Below are 18464 nucleotides of genomic sequence, written 5' to 3'. Positions count from 1 at the left end.
TTGCTTCAGGGCCTGAGCTACAGGCAGTTAGATTTAGGTATATATGCTTATACTCCTTAAACGTAAACTCCTTGGAGTAATATGTTATTATATGGTGCAATCCTCTAGGGAGTGAATTACTTTTGTGGCATTAATATCAAGCAAAACATCTGAAGTATTGCAAACAAAAATAATGATATTTAAATCAAAACATGAACCACAAATTATTAATAGCAAAACAAAATATTGCAAGCAAATCATTTTTAAATGCAAAAACAAATGAATTGTAAATTGATGCAGAAAACAAAAAAACACTGAAACATGTGTTATGATAACGCAATTAAATAAAACGCTTCCCTCTTTTGTGCAATTTTCCCTATCTTTGGTTATGTTACCCTGGCCTTTGCTTTCTCTGCCTTTTTTCCAGGTGAAAGTTTTGGTACATTCTTTCCAGCAGCATAGCACTCTGCATCCCACTGCTGGTTTGCTTCTGAAGCTAAGCAGCGTTGGTATTGGTCAGTCCCTAGATGGTAGACCAGATGTGGCTGGAAGTGTGGGGGAAAAAAAACTTGTTACATGTTGGGAATTTATTTTCTTCACGAGGGAAAAACCTATGAAAAATGTATATGTGAAACTTAACACGCGTCCAAACATTTCAACAACAAAAATATATACATGGGATTTGTTCATGTGCAGTCAGTTCATCTTTACATTGAGCAGGAAGTCAAAGATTTGGGAGCAGTGAGTAAATTGGCAATAGCAATGGTTTTATTCAGTAACCCACTTATGGAGAGTAAATGCTTTGCCGTTTTGACTGCACATTATGCAGTTTTGACTGACAGCTTTTTGATAACCAATTTTCTCAACCATACCGTGTCATACTCAAGACTGATGGTTTCATAATGTGATATTCAGACTCATTAATTTGAAAAAAAATAACATTCTATAAAAGGGAAAGAAAGGAACAATTTTGTGCAATCTGGTGCTCACACATGAGAGAAATCTATCCCCATGGAAGGACAGAAACATTACAACTAGTTAGTTATTTGATTTCAGATGGAAGCTGTCTTTTCTCTGTGACATCTCATTTGGGCTTTTTGTTTCAAACTCTCACTGCCATTTCAAGGGTATGACCATATTGTCTAAACACTTCTTCTTTCAGTCTCTCTAATGTTATAAAAACAAAGTGAATGAGTTGGGGAGAAGGGACAAGGTGAGGCGACTTCAGATCCACAGGGCAAGATTGATGTTATTTTGTCGACCCCTAGTCTGTGTGGTGAAGGAGAGTGAGACCACGGTTCAGTCCTAGTCAGTTTTCTGGGAGATGATGGAACATTAAGGCATGCTAGCTTAGACACAGGGGACTCTCTGCTGATATACAGTATGTGCTGTTTCTGTGATCAAGTTGGTGGTGTGCAGTAATCTGCTGTGTTACCTCTGTGGGGAGAAGGCTATGCTAGATCAGCTTATCTCTACAAAGGTCTCTCCTCTGTCTCCTCTCCCCCAGAGACCGGGCCAACACACACAGATTGAAAAGGCCAATGCATTTAGGATGGGAGCCAGTAATTACAACCACGTCTTATCCTTTAGCTTGAATTGTCAAGATGTGAGAGTAGTTTATCCGTACTGCCCACACCAACAATCTTATCTAGGAAAGTTTATTGCAGCGATGTCCCCCCTCTTACATCAGCTGATGTCACAAAGTGATATACAGAAACTCAGCCTAAAATGCCAAACAGCAAGCAATGTAGGTATAGAAGCATCTCCTCTCTTTCCTGTCCTCAGTTAATTTGATTTACAAAGTAGTATTTTTTCATACTCGTGTTCATTTTAGTACTTTCACTGCATAATTTCTAATATAGAGCTTATCAGTGCAAAAGCTGTGATAAGTCATTGATTGCAAATCTAAACTGATTAGCGATGTTGTGCATCTCTCTAAATCACTGTGCCCGTGTCACTATGCTCTCTCCTTCACCCCATGTAGGTAAAGGGTACTCCCAGCGGGGTCGGCCAGGTAGCTCAGGCTCCACAGAGAGCAGTGCTCTGGGCACACAGAGCCTCGGTCACCAGAAGGCCACGCACACTGGACGCAAACCCCGGGCAGAAACTGTTGGGACGCTGCCCAGACGGAGAGAGACCCCCACAGATGGTAGGACGTGGGGTGTGTGTGGGGGGAGCAATGAGGAAGGTGGATAGGAGCTTCTTTGTTGACTGTGGTTGTTAACGAGCTTATTAGCCATACTGGTCCATCCTTGATTACAAAGTCTGTGTATTTCCCCGAAGGTTAATGGCAGTGTTAATCTGAGCCTCTTGTCATCCTCTCTCCTCAGCAGCCTCTCCTGCCCCAGAGCAGGTCAACAGTGTGGGGGCCAGGCTGCATGGTTCATGGGCGGCCGGAGGCTCGGACCCCCCTGAGGAGTGTATGGTCTCCACGCTGGAGCGGCAGCACATGGCCTCCTGGAGCGGCACACCCGCCAACATGGGCACCCTGGGCAGGGCCCGCCACAGGGCTGGGGCTGGCATTGACCACCCACACAACAGCTACAATGGCCACCCGCCTCCCAACAGCACCGAGCAGAACTACGGAGAACGATGTACGTATCTAGCTTCTCCTGACTAATATGTCCACTAATATGTCCTGACTAATATGCAATTTGTTTAAGAGAGCGAGGGAAACACAGAGCTGTAAATGTGATGTACAGACACACAGACACGTCTCACAGTGTTCTGTGCGTTAAAGCTATTGACTCATGAAAGTGAAAGGACTTATTTTCAGTTTTTCTCTTGTTTTGCTTCGCTATGCAAGCCAAAATCTGACATTGAAGTTGTCTCTTTTACTTGTAATTTTACATTATGAGTTGATGGACTTGTGGTGCCACATTTAAGTGAGGAATTTGTGATAAATGATCACCTAAGATTGACACTTTGATTTCGGATCTCTGTGTCTTCCTCTTGCAGAGTCTTTGTGATGAGTCGGACCCTCCAGTGCTGCCTGTCTATAAGTGCAATGAGATTTCCTCTCTCCAAATGCTACAGGACGGAGGATGGAGAAATGTCAGGAAGTGGAAAGAGTGTGAGGGAAACGCAGAGCTGTAAATGTGATGTACAGACACACAGACACGTCTCACAGTGTTCTTTTTACAGTGTTACTTTCATCCTTCCTTCCAATATAATATTCTGTATGTCACTTGCCCCTCCTGTTTCATGTCACAAGATGTACAGTAAGTCACTCTACATTAATGAAGTAAAATCACTACAGTTAAGCTATTGACTCATGAAAGTGAAAGGACTTGCATTTCTTTGTAAATAGGTTTTGTATTTTCAGTTTTTCTCTTGTTTTGCTTCGCTATGCAAGCCAAAATCTGACATTGAAGTTGTCTCTTTTACTTGTAATTTTACATTGTGAGTTGATGGACTTGTGGTGCCACATTCGTTTTTCATAAATGCTTGAAATAATTATTTTATTTTGATGAAACTACTGTATTGTTTACTTTGCACAGAGCGTTGGGTGATAATAAGCACAAAGTCATCAGCTGAGCTGAAAGAAGAATGAAGCGGAGGAGTGTCTATAATAGAACCTAATAGATAATATATGACAGAACATGCTTTTCAGAGACACAGATGTATTGAGAGATATAATGTTAAAAAAAAACGGCCACATAGAAAACGTTAAGATATGATGTTTTTTTTCTTCTTCTTGTTGAAATCTGCGGTGGTTTGTGAGGATGATCTGGCCAGTGTGCATTGTACTGCTTGGCAGTCTGTTTCCCATACAGTATATTCCCATGACAGTGAGGCAGCGCTACTTGGATTCCAAAAATGAATGACTGTTCAGAATAATCGATAAAAGGTGAAACCATCTACGTGTAACATTTAAAGCGTAGATGCAAAGGGCAGAGGCGAAGGGCGGCAGCTAGTTGTTGATAGGGAGGCGTTGGGCCAACAGAGCGCCACTCAGGTGTGTGGTCAGGTGGGGACAGCTGTGTGCACAGATGGACTCTGTCAGTGTTGCCCATGGGAACAAAGATAAAGAGATGTTGGCCTTGAGACGACTAGCTAATCCCAGACCGGGTTTTCATAGCTGTCAGTGACTGGTAAACATGATTAACAACTATATGCAATTAGATTCGAATAATACACCCATCATAGATATGATGGCCGTCTGTTTTAATCCTACCGGTGCAGTACAATGTGGCCCCTATCTACGACCCTGGCAACACACTGGTGACACTCATCAGGGTTAGTGAGGAATAGTGAGCCCCTCGCTTAATCAGCATATCCTCAACGCTGTAACCAGTCACGGAGGGCAGCTGGTTGCTAGCTTCACAATGCAGTGTTTTGATTCACTTCTTTGTTCTTTTCTGGTTGTTCTTTGTATTGGCTTCAAGTGTAAAGACTCTGTACCTGCCAGATCCGGTCTGCCCTCAGAAATACTCAGGCACGTACAGTGTGGCCGTTCATTTTTCAACCCTACGATGCAAATAAAACGTGTATGTGGAATCAACCATGAGTCTCTGTGCTGTGCATGTGAGTTGATGGTGCAAAGCATTCTCCTCATGTGAGAAATGTTAACTGATTTCCCCCATTAGGGCATTATGTGCATGCACTCATAAGTAGCACGTTAGCAGAATACACACTTAACAGAATCAGAGACGAGGTGCACATGAAGAACGATACTCGGTCTCCCTCTCTCAAGCGTCTCCGTGTTAAATCAGTCTTAGTCAGAGCTAATGGGAAAATAAAAGAATGATGGCAACTTTTTGATGCATCTATCCCTTCAGTCTCCCCTCCCTGTTCCTGCACCAGAACACATTTACTTACTGGAGGAAATGTCAGTCATCCATTTACCAAGACAATACAGGGTGAACACTCAAGAGGCTGATCATCCATAACGCAACTCTAGCATTGGCAATTTGGGGATATCAGGATACAACGACAGATGGTGAGGATGACGATGATGATTCTCTCCTTTTTTCTAGTTATTTTCCGTCGTCTTTATGGACTTTTGTAAATTCAGTGATGATTACATTTCAGACATTTCGTCCATTCAGACCATACAGAAATGCAATTGTATTGATTTAAAGAGTTATGGTGGCTTTTCCTGGGGAATCCATGCCTTTCATCTCCATTCTTCATATACTGTACTCACTACACCTAATGAAACAACTGCTGTATGAGATCACATTAGTACTGCAAATGTTCAAACCACTGTTGGCTCCAGCCTCTGTCACATACATCTCCCTGGGCTAAGCTTGGCTGTTCTTACTGGCCAATCAGAGAGCAACACAACTCTGATGACAGATACGGAAGGAATAATGTATCACTTATAAAAGAAAACGTGAAAAAAAAAACATTAAAAAACGTGGTTTTCAAATTGGTTTTGTCGTTGCAAGTTTCACGAGTCAGACGTGGTTTTTAGATATGTGTGAAGTTTCAAATGTACATTTTTCAAGTGGTTTTCCTTCCCCATGTGACATTTCTTGCCCACATGTTTATTTTTCACATGCTTATTTTCACTACATCCAGCTACAATCTTGTCTCGCATCCAGGGACCCACCATTACCAACCATGCTTAGCTTCAGAGGTAAACCAGCACTGGGATGCAGAGTGCTATGTTGCTGGATTGAATGTACCAAAACTTTCACCTGGAAAAGAGGCAGAGGAAGCAACGGCCAGGGTATCATAACCAAAGATAAGGAAGATTGCAGGAAAGAGGGAGGAGTTTTATTTAATTGTGTTATACACTACCAGTCGAGCGTTTTAGAACACCTACTTGGGGTTTTATCGTTATTGTCTTTGTCGATCGGGCAGAAAAGGTTCAAAAAAAGTCGATCCACGGAGGCAAAAATGACAATATTGGAATTTAATTCAATAAAAGAAAAGCTGTGAATTGGAGAGTTGGAAAGAAAGAGAAGGGAGGGCGAGAAAAGTAATGTTTGAGAAAGATTTGGTGAAGTTGTAAAAGAGGATGATAGCAGGCTATGTTATGTGTGATGATTGTGAGGCGCTATACAAATTCCACAGTCACAAGACGGGGACTTCAAATAGGCCTATGGCATGTCAAGGGAACTGTAGCCTACTGTTCAGATGGGTTCAACGAAAACAGAAATCTGGACACTACAGGTCGGTCTAGAACTTCTTAATATTATCCCTTAATATTAACTCTTGCAGAATTAATTAATTTTCTTGCAGTAAAATGATACACCAAATGATATGCTACATTTTTACTCGGGTACAGGAGTGGAGAAATAGGACTTATGACTTTCAGCATCTTGAGAGAATGTGAATGTGCAGTTAGATATCATCTGTTGAGGTGCTATCTTTATCGGCATCATGAAAGCTGCTAGTATTTCAACCACATCAGCCAAACTGAAATCATATCAGAAACATGTTGGGTCATTTTCACAGATTTTATTTATTTGCATCCGGTCAAACTGATGTAATTTGGAAATTTGGCAAAGGAAATATTTATCACTTTATCACATACAATGAGTGTACGAAACATGACGAACACCTTCTTTTTCCATGACATAGAATGACCAGGTGAATCCAGGTGAAAGCTACGATCCCTTATTGATGGGACTTGTTACATCCACTAAAATCAGTGTAGATGAAGGGGAGAAGACGGGTTAAAGAAGGATTTTTAAGCCTTGAGACAATTGAGACATGGATTGTGCATGTGTGCCATTCAGATGGTGAATGAGCAAGAACAAATATGTAAGTGCCTTTGAACAGGGTATGGTAGTAGGTGCAAGGCACACCGGTTTGTGTCAAGAACGGCAACACTGCTGGGTTTTTCACGCTCAACAGTTTCCCATGTATTTCAAGAATGGTCCACCACCCAAGGGGACATTCAGCCAACTTGACACAACTGTGGGAAGCATTGAAGTCCACATGGGCCAGCATCCCTGTGGAACGCTTTCAACACCTATTAGAGTCCATGCCCCGACGAATTGAGGCTGTTCTGAGATCGGGTGTGCAACTCAATATTAGGACGGTGTTCTTAATGTTTTGTACAGTCAGCGTATAGTCGGGCAATTGCGGATGGGTTATTAGCAATTGTGGGCGGGTGCTGGTGAACAAACAGCTGAGCAGCGCACCACTTACGTGCGGACAAAACCTTTGAAATATGATTCCATGGAGCCATAGCCTTGGAGCTAGAACAGCTCATTCATGACTCATGACATTTGGCTAATTGGAAAGTTTCAACAGTATGCTTGTGTGATGTAATTACATGGGAGACACAGGAGACCACTGATGGAGAGCATGGAGGTCCCAGTCTACAACACTACTACCCCCAGGCGGAGGGGCTGAGTAAAGACTCGGGGTCCTCTGACCTTCAGCTCCCTCAGTGGCCAATTTGTTTCTGTCGCCGTCTCCCATCCTCATTATTCATCTCCCCCTGTACTGGAGTAGGCACTTTCCTTGGTGTCTCTGACATGTACCAACAAGACCTTTTCTATGTCTCTGTGACGCAGGGCATTTCAGTTTATGAAATATAGGCAATATTTTAGCATGTCAATGTTGTGTTGTGTGACCCAAAGACTCATTACCTGTGCACTGTCACCATCATTGTGTGCCATTATACAATACAGATGTCCTTGTATAATGGCCCATACAAGTACCCTGAGTACACAACACATTAAGAACACCTGCTGTTTCCATGGCATAGAGTAGACTGACCAGGTGAAAGTTATGATCCCCTATTAATGTCACTTGTTAAATCCACTTCAATCAGTGTAGATGAGACAATTGAGATATGTGTGCGATTCAGAGGGTGAATGGGCAAGAACAAATATGTAAGTGCCTTTGAACAGGGTATGGTAGTAGGTGCCAGGCGCACCGGTTTGTGTCAAGAACGGCAACGCTGCTGGGTTTTTCACGCTCAACATTTTCCAGTGTTAAATCACGAATGGTCCACCACCCAAAGGGCGTCCAGCCATCTTGACACGACTGTGGGTAGCATTGGAGTCCACATGAGCGAGCATCCCTGTGGAACGCTTTCGAAGACCTTGTAGGGTCCATGCCCTGATGAATTGGGGCTGTTCTGAGGTCAAAGGAAGGGGCGGGTGTACAATGTGTACAATGTTTTGCACACTCAGTGTATGGTCGGGCAGTTGCGTATGGGTTATTAGCAATTGTGGGCGGGTGCGAGTGAACAAACAGCTGACCCGTGCGCCAATAACGTGTGGAGTCGTGGCCTTGGAGCTAGAACGGGGGGTGCAACTCAATATTAGGAAGGCGTTCCTAATTTTTGGTGTACTCAGTGTACGTTGTAGTTGAAGTACTGTACTATGAAAACATACGGTATCAGACAGAGGCTTCTCCACAGTATTTCCGTGTGTAGGAAACATACTGTAGATGTGTGCGATGATAAAGTGTTGTCGCCCTACTGGGGTGACAGCCTTCAATTTCACTCTTTCAGCCACACTGCCATTCTCCAACGTTTAAATAGCCTTGGTTGTCAAGGACTGCCCTTTGTTAACAGAGGGGGGCGAGAGCGCTAGGAAAACATTCTGAAATTGGAAATGAAAACAAGGAAACATACACACAAAGAATAAGATGGAGCAGAAAGACATCCCAGACCGATATACAGTATCACTTAAACCTCTCTCACATTTTTGCTGATTTTTTTCCCCATGGCATTTCAGCTCATAAATAAACTAATTTCTGAGACATCTCATGTAATGTCACTACTCCAGCCAAACTCTCGGACTTCTGCTTAATTAGGCAATAAGGCATAAGAACCCAGGAATTATTGTGTGAATAGCTCCCGAGGTGAAGCCAAGGACCAGGGAAACGGCCCTTAGGAGGGTGTTATTCTCAATCATTCCTGGGTTCGAGGACATTATTGCTTTTATAAAATAGTTGCCACCATACATAAAAAACGTATTGAGTAAAAACAATTATTTCACCCCTCCACTATACAACATAGCACGGGCAAAGCCTGCGATTAGTTCTGTGATTCTGAAGCCAAAATGTGTAGGGTCAGTCTGCGGACCGCGGCTGCTACATGCCGCGCCGACTAAGCGCCACTTCCAGGACTGGTGCCAAAATGAATCAGTTGGACTGGCATTTGATTGTGTTTTTATTTGATTTGTTTTATTGTAAAGATGTATAATTTAACTGTAAACATGTATTGTCTTTTAACCTTTTATTGCAGTGGGCTAAATCAGGGTCACATAGAGTGTTTCTTGGTAGTCTTCAACAAATCTACTTTGAAACAAAAGTATACACCTCACACACATGGTTATGCGCTTAAATGAAAGATGACACCTGTACCATGTCAGATATAGAGTTGAAATGTATTGCAATATTACACTTAATAAACATAATTGTTTATGAAGACTGAAATATAACAAAACTGTTGGAAATAGAAACATTGGATTTGTGACGTAAAAAAAAGACAAGTTGATTAATTATGAAAAATATGAATGAATATGAATTAATATTAACATCCCACCCATTAACATCCCACCCATCTCACCCACGAGGTCATTTGACTGTAGGAAAGGGCTACTGGGGCATGAATACAACCAGTCAAGATGATTTCACCTGATTGTCAAACATATCACTTCAAAAAGAGGGTTACCTTCACACTTTCATCCAAAATAATTCCAGCATCCTAACATCCTTACATCCTAACATCCTAACATCCTTACATCCTAACATCCTAACATCCTAACATCCTAACATCCTAACATCCTAACATCCTAACATCCTAACATCCTAACATCCTTACATCCTAACATCCTAACATCCTAACATCCTAACATCCTAACATCCTAACATCCTAACATCCTAACATCCTAACATCCTAACATCCTAACATCCTAACATCCTAACATCCTAACATCCTTACATCCTAACATCCTAACATCCTTACATCCTAACATCCTAGCATCCTAACAGTGTTGCATTGTGCACCCGCCAACTTCCCTTCAATTCGCAAGTGACTGAAACTATATCACCGGAGAAAGTCCTGTTCCTGAGTCAAGCCCGTCCTACCATACCTCTTAGCCCGTCTGAATAAAATATTTCAATATTGATCATTTATTTGACAGAAAGCGCAGACAGAAAGACACATCAATCTCAGAAGACTGGTTGCATCACCGCCTGGTATGGTAACTGCTCGGCATCTAACCGTAAGGCGCTACAGAGGGTAGTGCATACCGCCTAGTACATCACTGGGGCCAAGCTTCCTGACATCCCAGGTACTATATACTAGGTCGATGTCAGAGGAAGGCCCAAACAATTTTCAAAGACTCCAGTCACTCAAGTCATAGATTGTTCTCTCTGCTACCGCATGGAAAGCAGTACCAGAGCGACAAATCTAGGACCAAAAGGCTCCTTAACAGCTTCTACCCCCAAGCCATAAGACTGCTGAACAACTAATCAAATGGCCACCGGATTATTTACATTGACACCCCCCTCTCACCACTTTATTTTTACACTGCTGCTGTTTATTATCTATGCACAGTCACTTTACTCCTACCTACATGTATAAAATAACTTGACTAACCTGTTTATTATCTATGCACAGTCACTTTACTCCTACCTACATGTATAAAATAACTCGACTAACCTGTTTATTATCTATGCACAGTCACTTTACTCCTACCTACATGTATAAAATAACTCGACCAACCTGTTTATTATCTATGCACAGTCACTTTACTCCTACCTACATGTATAAAATAACTCGACTAACCTGTTTATTATCTATGCACAGTCACTTTACTCCTACCTACATGTATAAAATAACTCGACCAACCTGTTTATTATCTATGCACAGTCACTTTACTCCTACCTACATGTATAAAATAACTCGACTAACCTGTTTATTATCTATGCACAGTCACTTTACTCCTACCTACATGTATAAAAAAATAACTATGCACAGACCAACCTGTTTATTATCTATGCACAGTCACTTTACTCCTACCTACATGTATAAAATAACTCGACTAACCTGTTTATTATCTATGCACAGTCACTTTACTCCTACCTACCTACATGTATAAAATCACTTTACTCCTACCTACATGATAAAATAACCTGTTTATTATCTATGCACAGTCACTTTACTCCTACCTACATGTATAAAATAACTTGACTAACCTGTTTATTATCTATGCACAGTCACTTTACTCCTACCTACATGTATAAAATAACTCGACCAACCTGTTTATTATCTATGCACAGTCACTTTACTCCTACCTACATGTATAAAATAACTCGACTAACCTGTTTATTATCTATGCACAGTCACTTTACTCCTACCTACATGTATAAAATAACTCGACTAACCTGTTTATTATCTATGCACAGTCACTTTACTCCTACCTACATGTATAAAATAACTCGACCAACCTGTTTATTATCTATGCACAGTCACTTTACTCCTACCTACATGTATAAAATAACTCGACTAACCTGTTTATTATCTATGCACAGTCACTTTACTCCTACCTACATGTATAAAATAACTTGACTAACCTGTTTATTATCTATGCACAGTCACTTTACTCCTACCTACATGTATAAAATAACTTGACTAACCTGTTTATTATCTATGCACAGTCACTTTACTCCTACCTACATGTATAAAATAACTTGACTAACCTGTTTATTATCTATGCACAGTCACTTTACTCCTACCTACATGTATAAAATAACTCGACCAACCTGTTTATTATCTATGCACAGTCACTTTACTCCTACCTACATGTATAAAATAACTCGACTAACCTGTTTATTATCTATGCACAGTCACTTTACTCCTACCTACATGTATAAAATAACTTGACTAACCTGTTTATTATCTATGCACAGTCACTTTACTCCTACCTACATGTATAAAATAACTTGACTAACCTGTACCCCCGTACATTGACTCGGTACCGGTAACCCTGTATATATATATGTTTTTTTTATTGTGTTACTTTTTATTTTTATTTGACTACTTATACCTTAGTTTATTAAGTAAATATTTTCTTGATTTGCATTGTTGGTTAAGTGCTTGTAAGTAAGCATTTCACGGTAAGGTCTACTACACCTGTTGTATTTGGAGCACGTGACGAATAAAATTTGATTTGATAAAGCATCCAAGCGAGCGAAACAGTGCCTCTCTGTCTTACTTTATGTAACCAATGTATCTGATGCTGTCTGGTCAAAACTATTGTGACATGCCCTACTCTTTTTGTCCAGACAGCATCAGATACATGGGCGACACGTACTGAGACAGAGGGGCGCTGTTTCGCTCGCTCAGATGCTTTATCTGAGATTGATGCATCTTTCTGTCAGTGTGTGACTTGGTCAAAGAAATGATCAATATTTAAATATGTTATTCAGATGAGCAAAGAGGTATGGTAGGGTGGGCTAGAGGTTGACACGGGATTCCGGTAGGAATGGGAGTCAAGTTCTAGAGCAGGCCTGAGCAACTCCAGTCCTCGGGGGCCTGATTGGTGTCACACTTTTTGCCCTAGCCCCAGCTAATACTCCTGACTCCAATAATCAACTAATCATGATCTTCAAAAAAAAATGCAATTAGTATAAAAGCAGGTGTGTTTGCTAGGGATGGGGGGAAAAGTGTAACACCAGCCCCCGAGGACTGGATTTGCCCAGGCTTGTTCTGGAGTCAAATGCGCGATGGGACGCGGCAGGATCAACAGTCCACAGGAATGGCAGTAAAGGAATAGTTATAAACATAGTTTTTTGGGGGTGGGGGGGTAGAAATATGTAATGTGTGGAGCATTTCAGAAAAAAAGAAAACTGTGTGAAGGCCTAATATAGTTTACTTAATAAAAAAATATTTAAAAAATGAAATTACTATTCTGTCGGCTCGCGCCTCGCTCCAGTTGTAGCCATGACCACTACTTTACCTCAGATGCCATGACCACTACTTTACCTCAGATGCCAGACCACTACTTTACCTCAGATGCCATGACCACTACTTTACCTCAGATGCCAGACCACTACTTTACCTCAGATGCCATGACCACTACTTCACCTCAGATGCCAGACCACTACTTTACCTCAGATGCCAGACCACCACTTTATCTCAGATGCCATGACCACTACTTTACCTCAGATGCCATGACCACTACTTTACCTCAGATGCCATGACCACTACTTTACCTCAGATGCCAGACCACTACTTTACCTCAGATGCCATGACCACTACTTTACCTCAGATGCCATGACCACTACTTTACCTCAGATGCCATGACCACTACTTTACCTCAGATGCCAGACCACCACTTTAACTCAGATGCCATGACCACTACTTTACCTCAGATGCCATGACCACTACTTTACCTCAGATGCCATGACCACTACTTTACCTCAGATGCCATGACCACTACTTTACCTCAGATGCCATGACCACTACTTTACCTCAGATGCCAACATACTGTATGTCACTAAATGATGATGCTTTCAAGAGAGGAATAGAGTTCATCTGACTCTGGGTATTTAGAAGGGCTGCCTTCATTGCCAAAATCTCGTAATGTGGTTGTTATCAGCTGTGTGTACAGGGCAGGCAACTGTCTCGTGAACGTATGGCTACTCCCATTACAGAGCGGTGGACAGACAGACGAGCAGCTAACAGAGGAAGTTATTTCTGATTTCTGCGTGTAAAAATTAGCATGGGACGGGAGTGATTTTAATCAGGACGGAACATGAAAGTTCCGGGGTTATAGAACTGTTGCGGATCAGGACAGAATGGGAAAATATTTGACAGGACAATAGGGGACAAGAATCTATTTTCACTCCCATGTCAAGCTCTAGGGGCCATGTCCCCTAAGGTCAGCCCGTAACACCGGCCCTGGTCACTGCATGTCGTGACCACTGCCATTGAAGCTGCTGGCTTGCTAGGAAACCGGTACACAGTGTCACTGCTTTCCCGCAGTTACCAATTTTATTTGTTACATGCCCAGAATACAACAGGTGTAGGCCTAACTGTGAAATGCAGAGTTTAAAAAAAATAGTAACACAATAAAATAGCAATAACGAGGCTAATACGGTGAGGGTAGTACCACGCAAGTTGGGTTGGCTACACTAGCTACCTCCCTCGCCGTAATGTTAACAGAACTGCGGGAAAGCAGTGCTCACCAGGCGGAGGGCGAAAGACACTGTGTACCGTGTCCTACCTAGTTAGCAATCTAGCTACTTCCCTCGCCGTAACCTATGGTGTAAGGTACTTAAGTAAAAATACTTTAAAGTACTACTTAAGTAATATTTTGTATCTGTACTTTACTTTATTATTTATATTTTTTACAACTTTGACTTTTACTTCACTGCATTCCTAAAAAAACATGTCATTTTTACTCCCATACATCACAAAAAAGTACTCGTTGCATTTCAAATGCTCTGGCAGGGAAGAATCCAATTAAATATCAATATAACGCATTGTCATCCCTACTGTCTCTGATCTGGCAGACTTACTAAACACAAATGGTGCATTTGTGAATTATGTCTGAGTGTTGGAATGTGCCCGTCTGAATAAATACAAAATAAAAAAGATAATCGTGTCATCTGGTTTGCTTAATAATTTTGCGTTGTACTTTTACTCAAGTATGACAATTGAGTACTTTTTCCACTACTGTACTTGAGTACATTTAAAACCAGATACTTTTAGACTTTTACTCAAATTGTATTTTACTGGGGGACTTTTAATTTGACTTAAGTCATTTTCTATTAAGGTATCTTTACTGATAACTGAATACTTTTTCCACCACTAGCCTTAACGTTACCAGAACTGTGAGAAAGCAGTGGGCAAAGGACAGACAGGGGCGAAGAACAGTATGTACCGGTGTCCTAGCTAGCTACTTCACTAGCCGTAACATTGTGGGAAAGCTTACCTTATCAGACGGACCACCCTGCACTGTGAATGTTTACATGGCGTGTTCAATAAAGACATGAAAACGTATAATGATTTGTGTTATTAGTTTAAGCAGACAGTGTTTGTCTATTGTCGTGACTTAAATCGAGATCAGATCAAATTTTATGACCAATTAATGCAGAAATCCAGGTAATTCTAAGGGGTTCACATACTCTTTCTTGCCACTGTATATCCCAAAACCCCATTCTTTTCCCCATTCATTTCTTACATAGGAATAGAGCTCGCCACTTTGTTGCCCTAAAAATGGACATGAAACATCTGGTGTTCAACCTTCCCAAGTTGCCCCATGTCACCCCGCTCCTCCACACACTCCACTGGCTTCCAGTCGAAGCTCTCATCCACTACAAGACAATGGTACTTGCCTTCGGAGCAGCAAGAGGAACTGCCCATCCCTTACCTTCAGGCTATGCTCAAACCGTACACCCCAACCCGAGTACTGGTCTCTAGTCTTTTGGCCCTCCCACCACTACGGGAGGTCAGCTCCCGCTCTGCCCAGTCCAAGCTCTTCTCTGTCCTGGCACTCCAATGGTGGAACCAGCTTCCCCCTAAAACTAGGACTACAGAGTCCCTGCCCATCTTCCGAAACCATCTGAAACCCTACCTCTTCAAACAGTATCTTAAATAATCCCACAGCATGGGGAAATTCATGGGAAAATAATGGGGTTTTAGGATAAATGCTGAAAATAAGGTCTGAGGTTAACACAGGCTTAGAATATATTATACATTATGTTCTGTAAGATAATATCAGTCAGTTATCAGTATTTTTATGAATTATGAATCCTTTATGTGCTTTATGTGATTCATAAATGCTTAAAACTTCACAAAAAAGTAGCGTTGCTGATTAACATTATCTCACAGAACAAAACATATACGATCTCTGAAGCTTGTGTTTACCACAGACCTTATTTTCTGAGTTTATCGAAAAACCTTCCAAAACCCCAATTCATTTCCCCATAGTCTTTGGACAACCAGCCATGGCGGCGTTAACCTCCGTTAGTGCCTACAAAAAGACGCCATTACTATTGCTTTCTATGGCGAACCAACCAGAGGTAGAAAATGCTAACTTATTTATGTTTTTCAGGACTACAAGCTGGCGAGCTCTATTTTCAATGGTTACTATGCTAAATTCCCACGTAGCTATGCAGGCTAGCTACTTCTTCTTTGCCAGCTAGCCAACTAAAGCTAATTCACAATCACATCAAGCAGATAAAATGACAGCAAACTACTTTTGTTTGTTGTACATTTGTTTCTATTTCAATTTCTTCGGATATTAAACCATTTGAATTCAATCACTATTTGACAGCATCCCTTTTGGTTTAAACAAAACATACATGTTTGCCCATGGATGAAGTGGTCAGAAAGTGACTCTTTAGACCTGAATGCCAAATCCTTTAGGAGATAAAGGTGCTCAGAGTTACCCCCATACCATGAGACATCCATGTCTTCATCACTGGAAAACATTAACGCTTGAGTGTGATGTCATTTCAAAGCTTACAAAAAAAGTATTTATTGAAAAAGGATCCAAACAAACCTTCGTATATGTTTAGTTTTGGTACTTTGGGTGAGCAACACACCAGATTGCTTATCTAACTGCTTTTATTTCAAGCAGCTGCTATTCCTCTCTCTTAATCAAATAAAAGTGACATGAAGGCCACCTACATTAATCACTTATGAGCCCAAGGATAAACAGACTGAGATAAATAAATCCACACGCATACACAAATGTGTGGTGTAGAGACACACACACACACACACACACACACACACACACACACACACACACACACACACACACACACACACACACACACACACACACACACACACACACACACACACACACACACACACACACACACACACACACACACACCAGAAACACATGGCTTCTAAAGCTAGACCAGAGTTTTCACCGCTCCCTCTGTGGATGCATGGTTTGCTTTGGCACCAGTGCTTTAGGACGATGGTGTGTCTCTCTAACCATATGGCCTGCTCCTAGGGCAGTATGAAGATAAAATAAGAGGTGTGATTCCCTGGGGCTATATGGGCTATGTGTGAATTTATGTTGACAATGCTTTCAATGTGGGACTGGAGCGTAATACAATGACATTTCAATGTCCTATATAGATTTGTGTCCTGTATGACTTCTCTGTCTGCCTGCTTGTCTGCCGACCTGTCTCCCTAGCTGTCTGCCTGCTTGTCTGCCGACCTGTCTCCCTCGCTGTCTGCCTGCTTGTCTGCCGACCTGTCTCCCTAGCTATCTGCCTGCTTGTCTGCATGCCTGCCTGTTTGTCTGTCTGTCTTCATGTCTGTCTGCATGTCTTTCATAATGGCAGAGCTTGAAGAGTCATGTGCATTTAGATTTGCTAAATAGACTGCATAATGCTTGTGTAACACAGTGGATTGCATTTTGTGCGTTGTCCTGGCGCACATGAATAATATAATAAGGTTTTCATTTGCATACAATCTATAAACAACAACAAACAACACACGAAAATAGCATTATAATTGGATGGCAACATTTCTGGGAATGCTGACGTGCTCATTTAATGATATTTAAATAGAGGGAAATAACAGGGAGAAGAAATGGCTGTCCCCCCACTCCTCTCCATCCCCTTCCCCTAAATGATTCAATGAAGGTACAGAGGACTATGAGAGGCTGCACACCACTGGCACCATTCCTGTTAATAATTTAAACAGTAAGCGACGACTCAAGGGTTCTCTCTCCAGCTTGGCGTCAGAGGATTGTCACAAACCACTCCTGGAGTGACTCGTTCCACTGAAGCAGGAAATTAACACTCGTAGAGTAGACACCGGCATGACGAGAGGAGGGGCGAGACAGAGAGACATGGAGGCAGGCAGACAGACAGACAGACAGACAGACAGACAGACAGGCAGGCAGGCAGGCAGGCAGGCAGGCAGGCAGGCAGGCAGGCAGGCAGGCAGGGGGACGGACGGTGGGCTAAACTTATCTACAGGAAAATATTATTTGGTCAAAACTAAATGGTAGGATATTGAATGAAGAGTTCTGAATATACCAGTATATTATACTGTTTACACATATTTAACCACTTTTTTGGGTAGGCAAAAAACTACCTTCATACTTCTAGAATACAAAAAATAGCTGTACAGACGAGTCCCCTGACGTTTGTGGGGGTCATAGAGCAAAACTGAAACGGCCATCGTGTTAGTGAGTGTCTTCCCTTTCCATAGAGTGGTCATAGTTTGTAGGTGAAATTGTTCGGAGGCTACAGACATTTTCGTGAGAAGAATGATATTCAGGACGTCTCATGGTCTGACAGACACCGCTCTAGCTCTGCCACCTTTCACCGCAGATGTGAAATTGCAACATACTGTGGTGGATTGAGATGCATCCAATGCAACATTTTTTTTTTTATCTCAGATATCTCTAGCAAGACCTGATGGATTTTCACGGGGATTGTTTTATTATCTTACTTAGATTAACACACTGGTGGGTACATTGGATACTGGGGTTAACAGGAATACTAATTTACATTTTATTAACACATTTTGGGAATATAATGGCTGTGCGTAAATTATCAAAGGGGCAAACCAAAAT

At 41.7% G+C, this 18464-nt stretch overlaps 1 protein-coding gene across 6 annotated transcripts in view; it reads left to right on the top strand.

The window, feature by feature from the left end:
* LOC118390301 (roundabout homolog 2-like) overlaps positions 1-4483 on the top strand; it is a 219337-nt gene extending 214854 nt beyond the window's left edge. For 5 of the 6 annotated variants that reach the window (XM_052457261.1, XM_052457260.1, XM_052457257.1 and 2 more), the window contains 3 exons: positions 1964-2128; positions 2310-2573; positions 2938-4483. In XM_052457261.1, the coding sequence (XP_052313221.1) occupies positions 1964-2128; positions 2310-2573; positions 2938-2939 (431 nt within the window). In that variant the 3' untranslated portion in view covers positions 2940-4483. The remainder of the gene's footprint in view (positions 1-1963; positions 2129-2309; positions 2574-2937) is intronic. The other variant, XM_052457258.1, reaches the window with a different exon arrangement.
* The last annotated feature ends 13981 nt before the right edge of the window (positions 4484-18464 follow it).

Source organism: Oncorhynchus keta, chromosome 11 (genome assembly GCF_023373465.1).
Source record: "Oncorhynchus keta strain PuntledgeMale-10-30-2019 chromosome 11, Oket_V2, whole genome shotgun sequence".
Lineage (NCBI taxonomy): Eukaryota > Metazoa > Chordata > Actinopteri > Salmoniformes > Salmonidae > Oncorhynchus > Oncorhynchus keta.
This window is presented reverse-complemented; position numbering and strand designations above follow the sequence as displayed.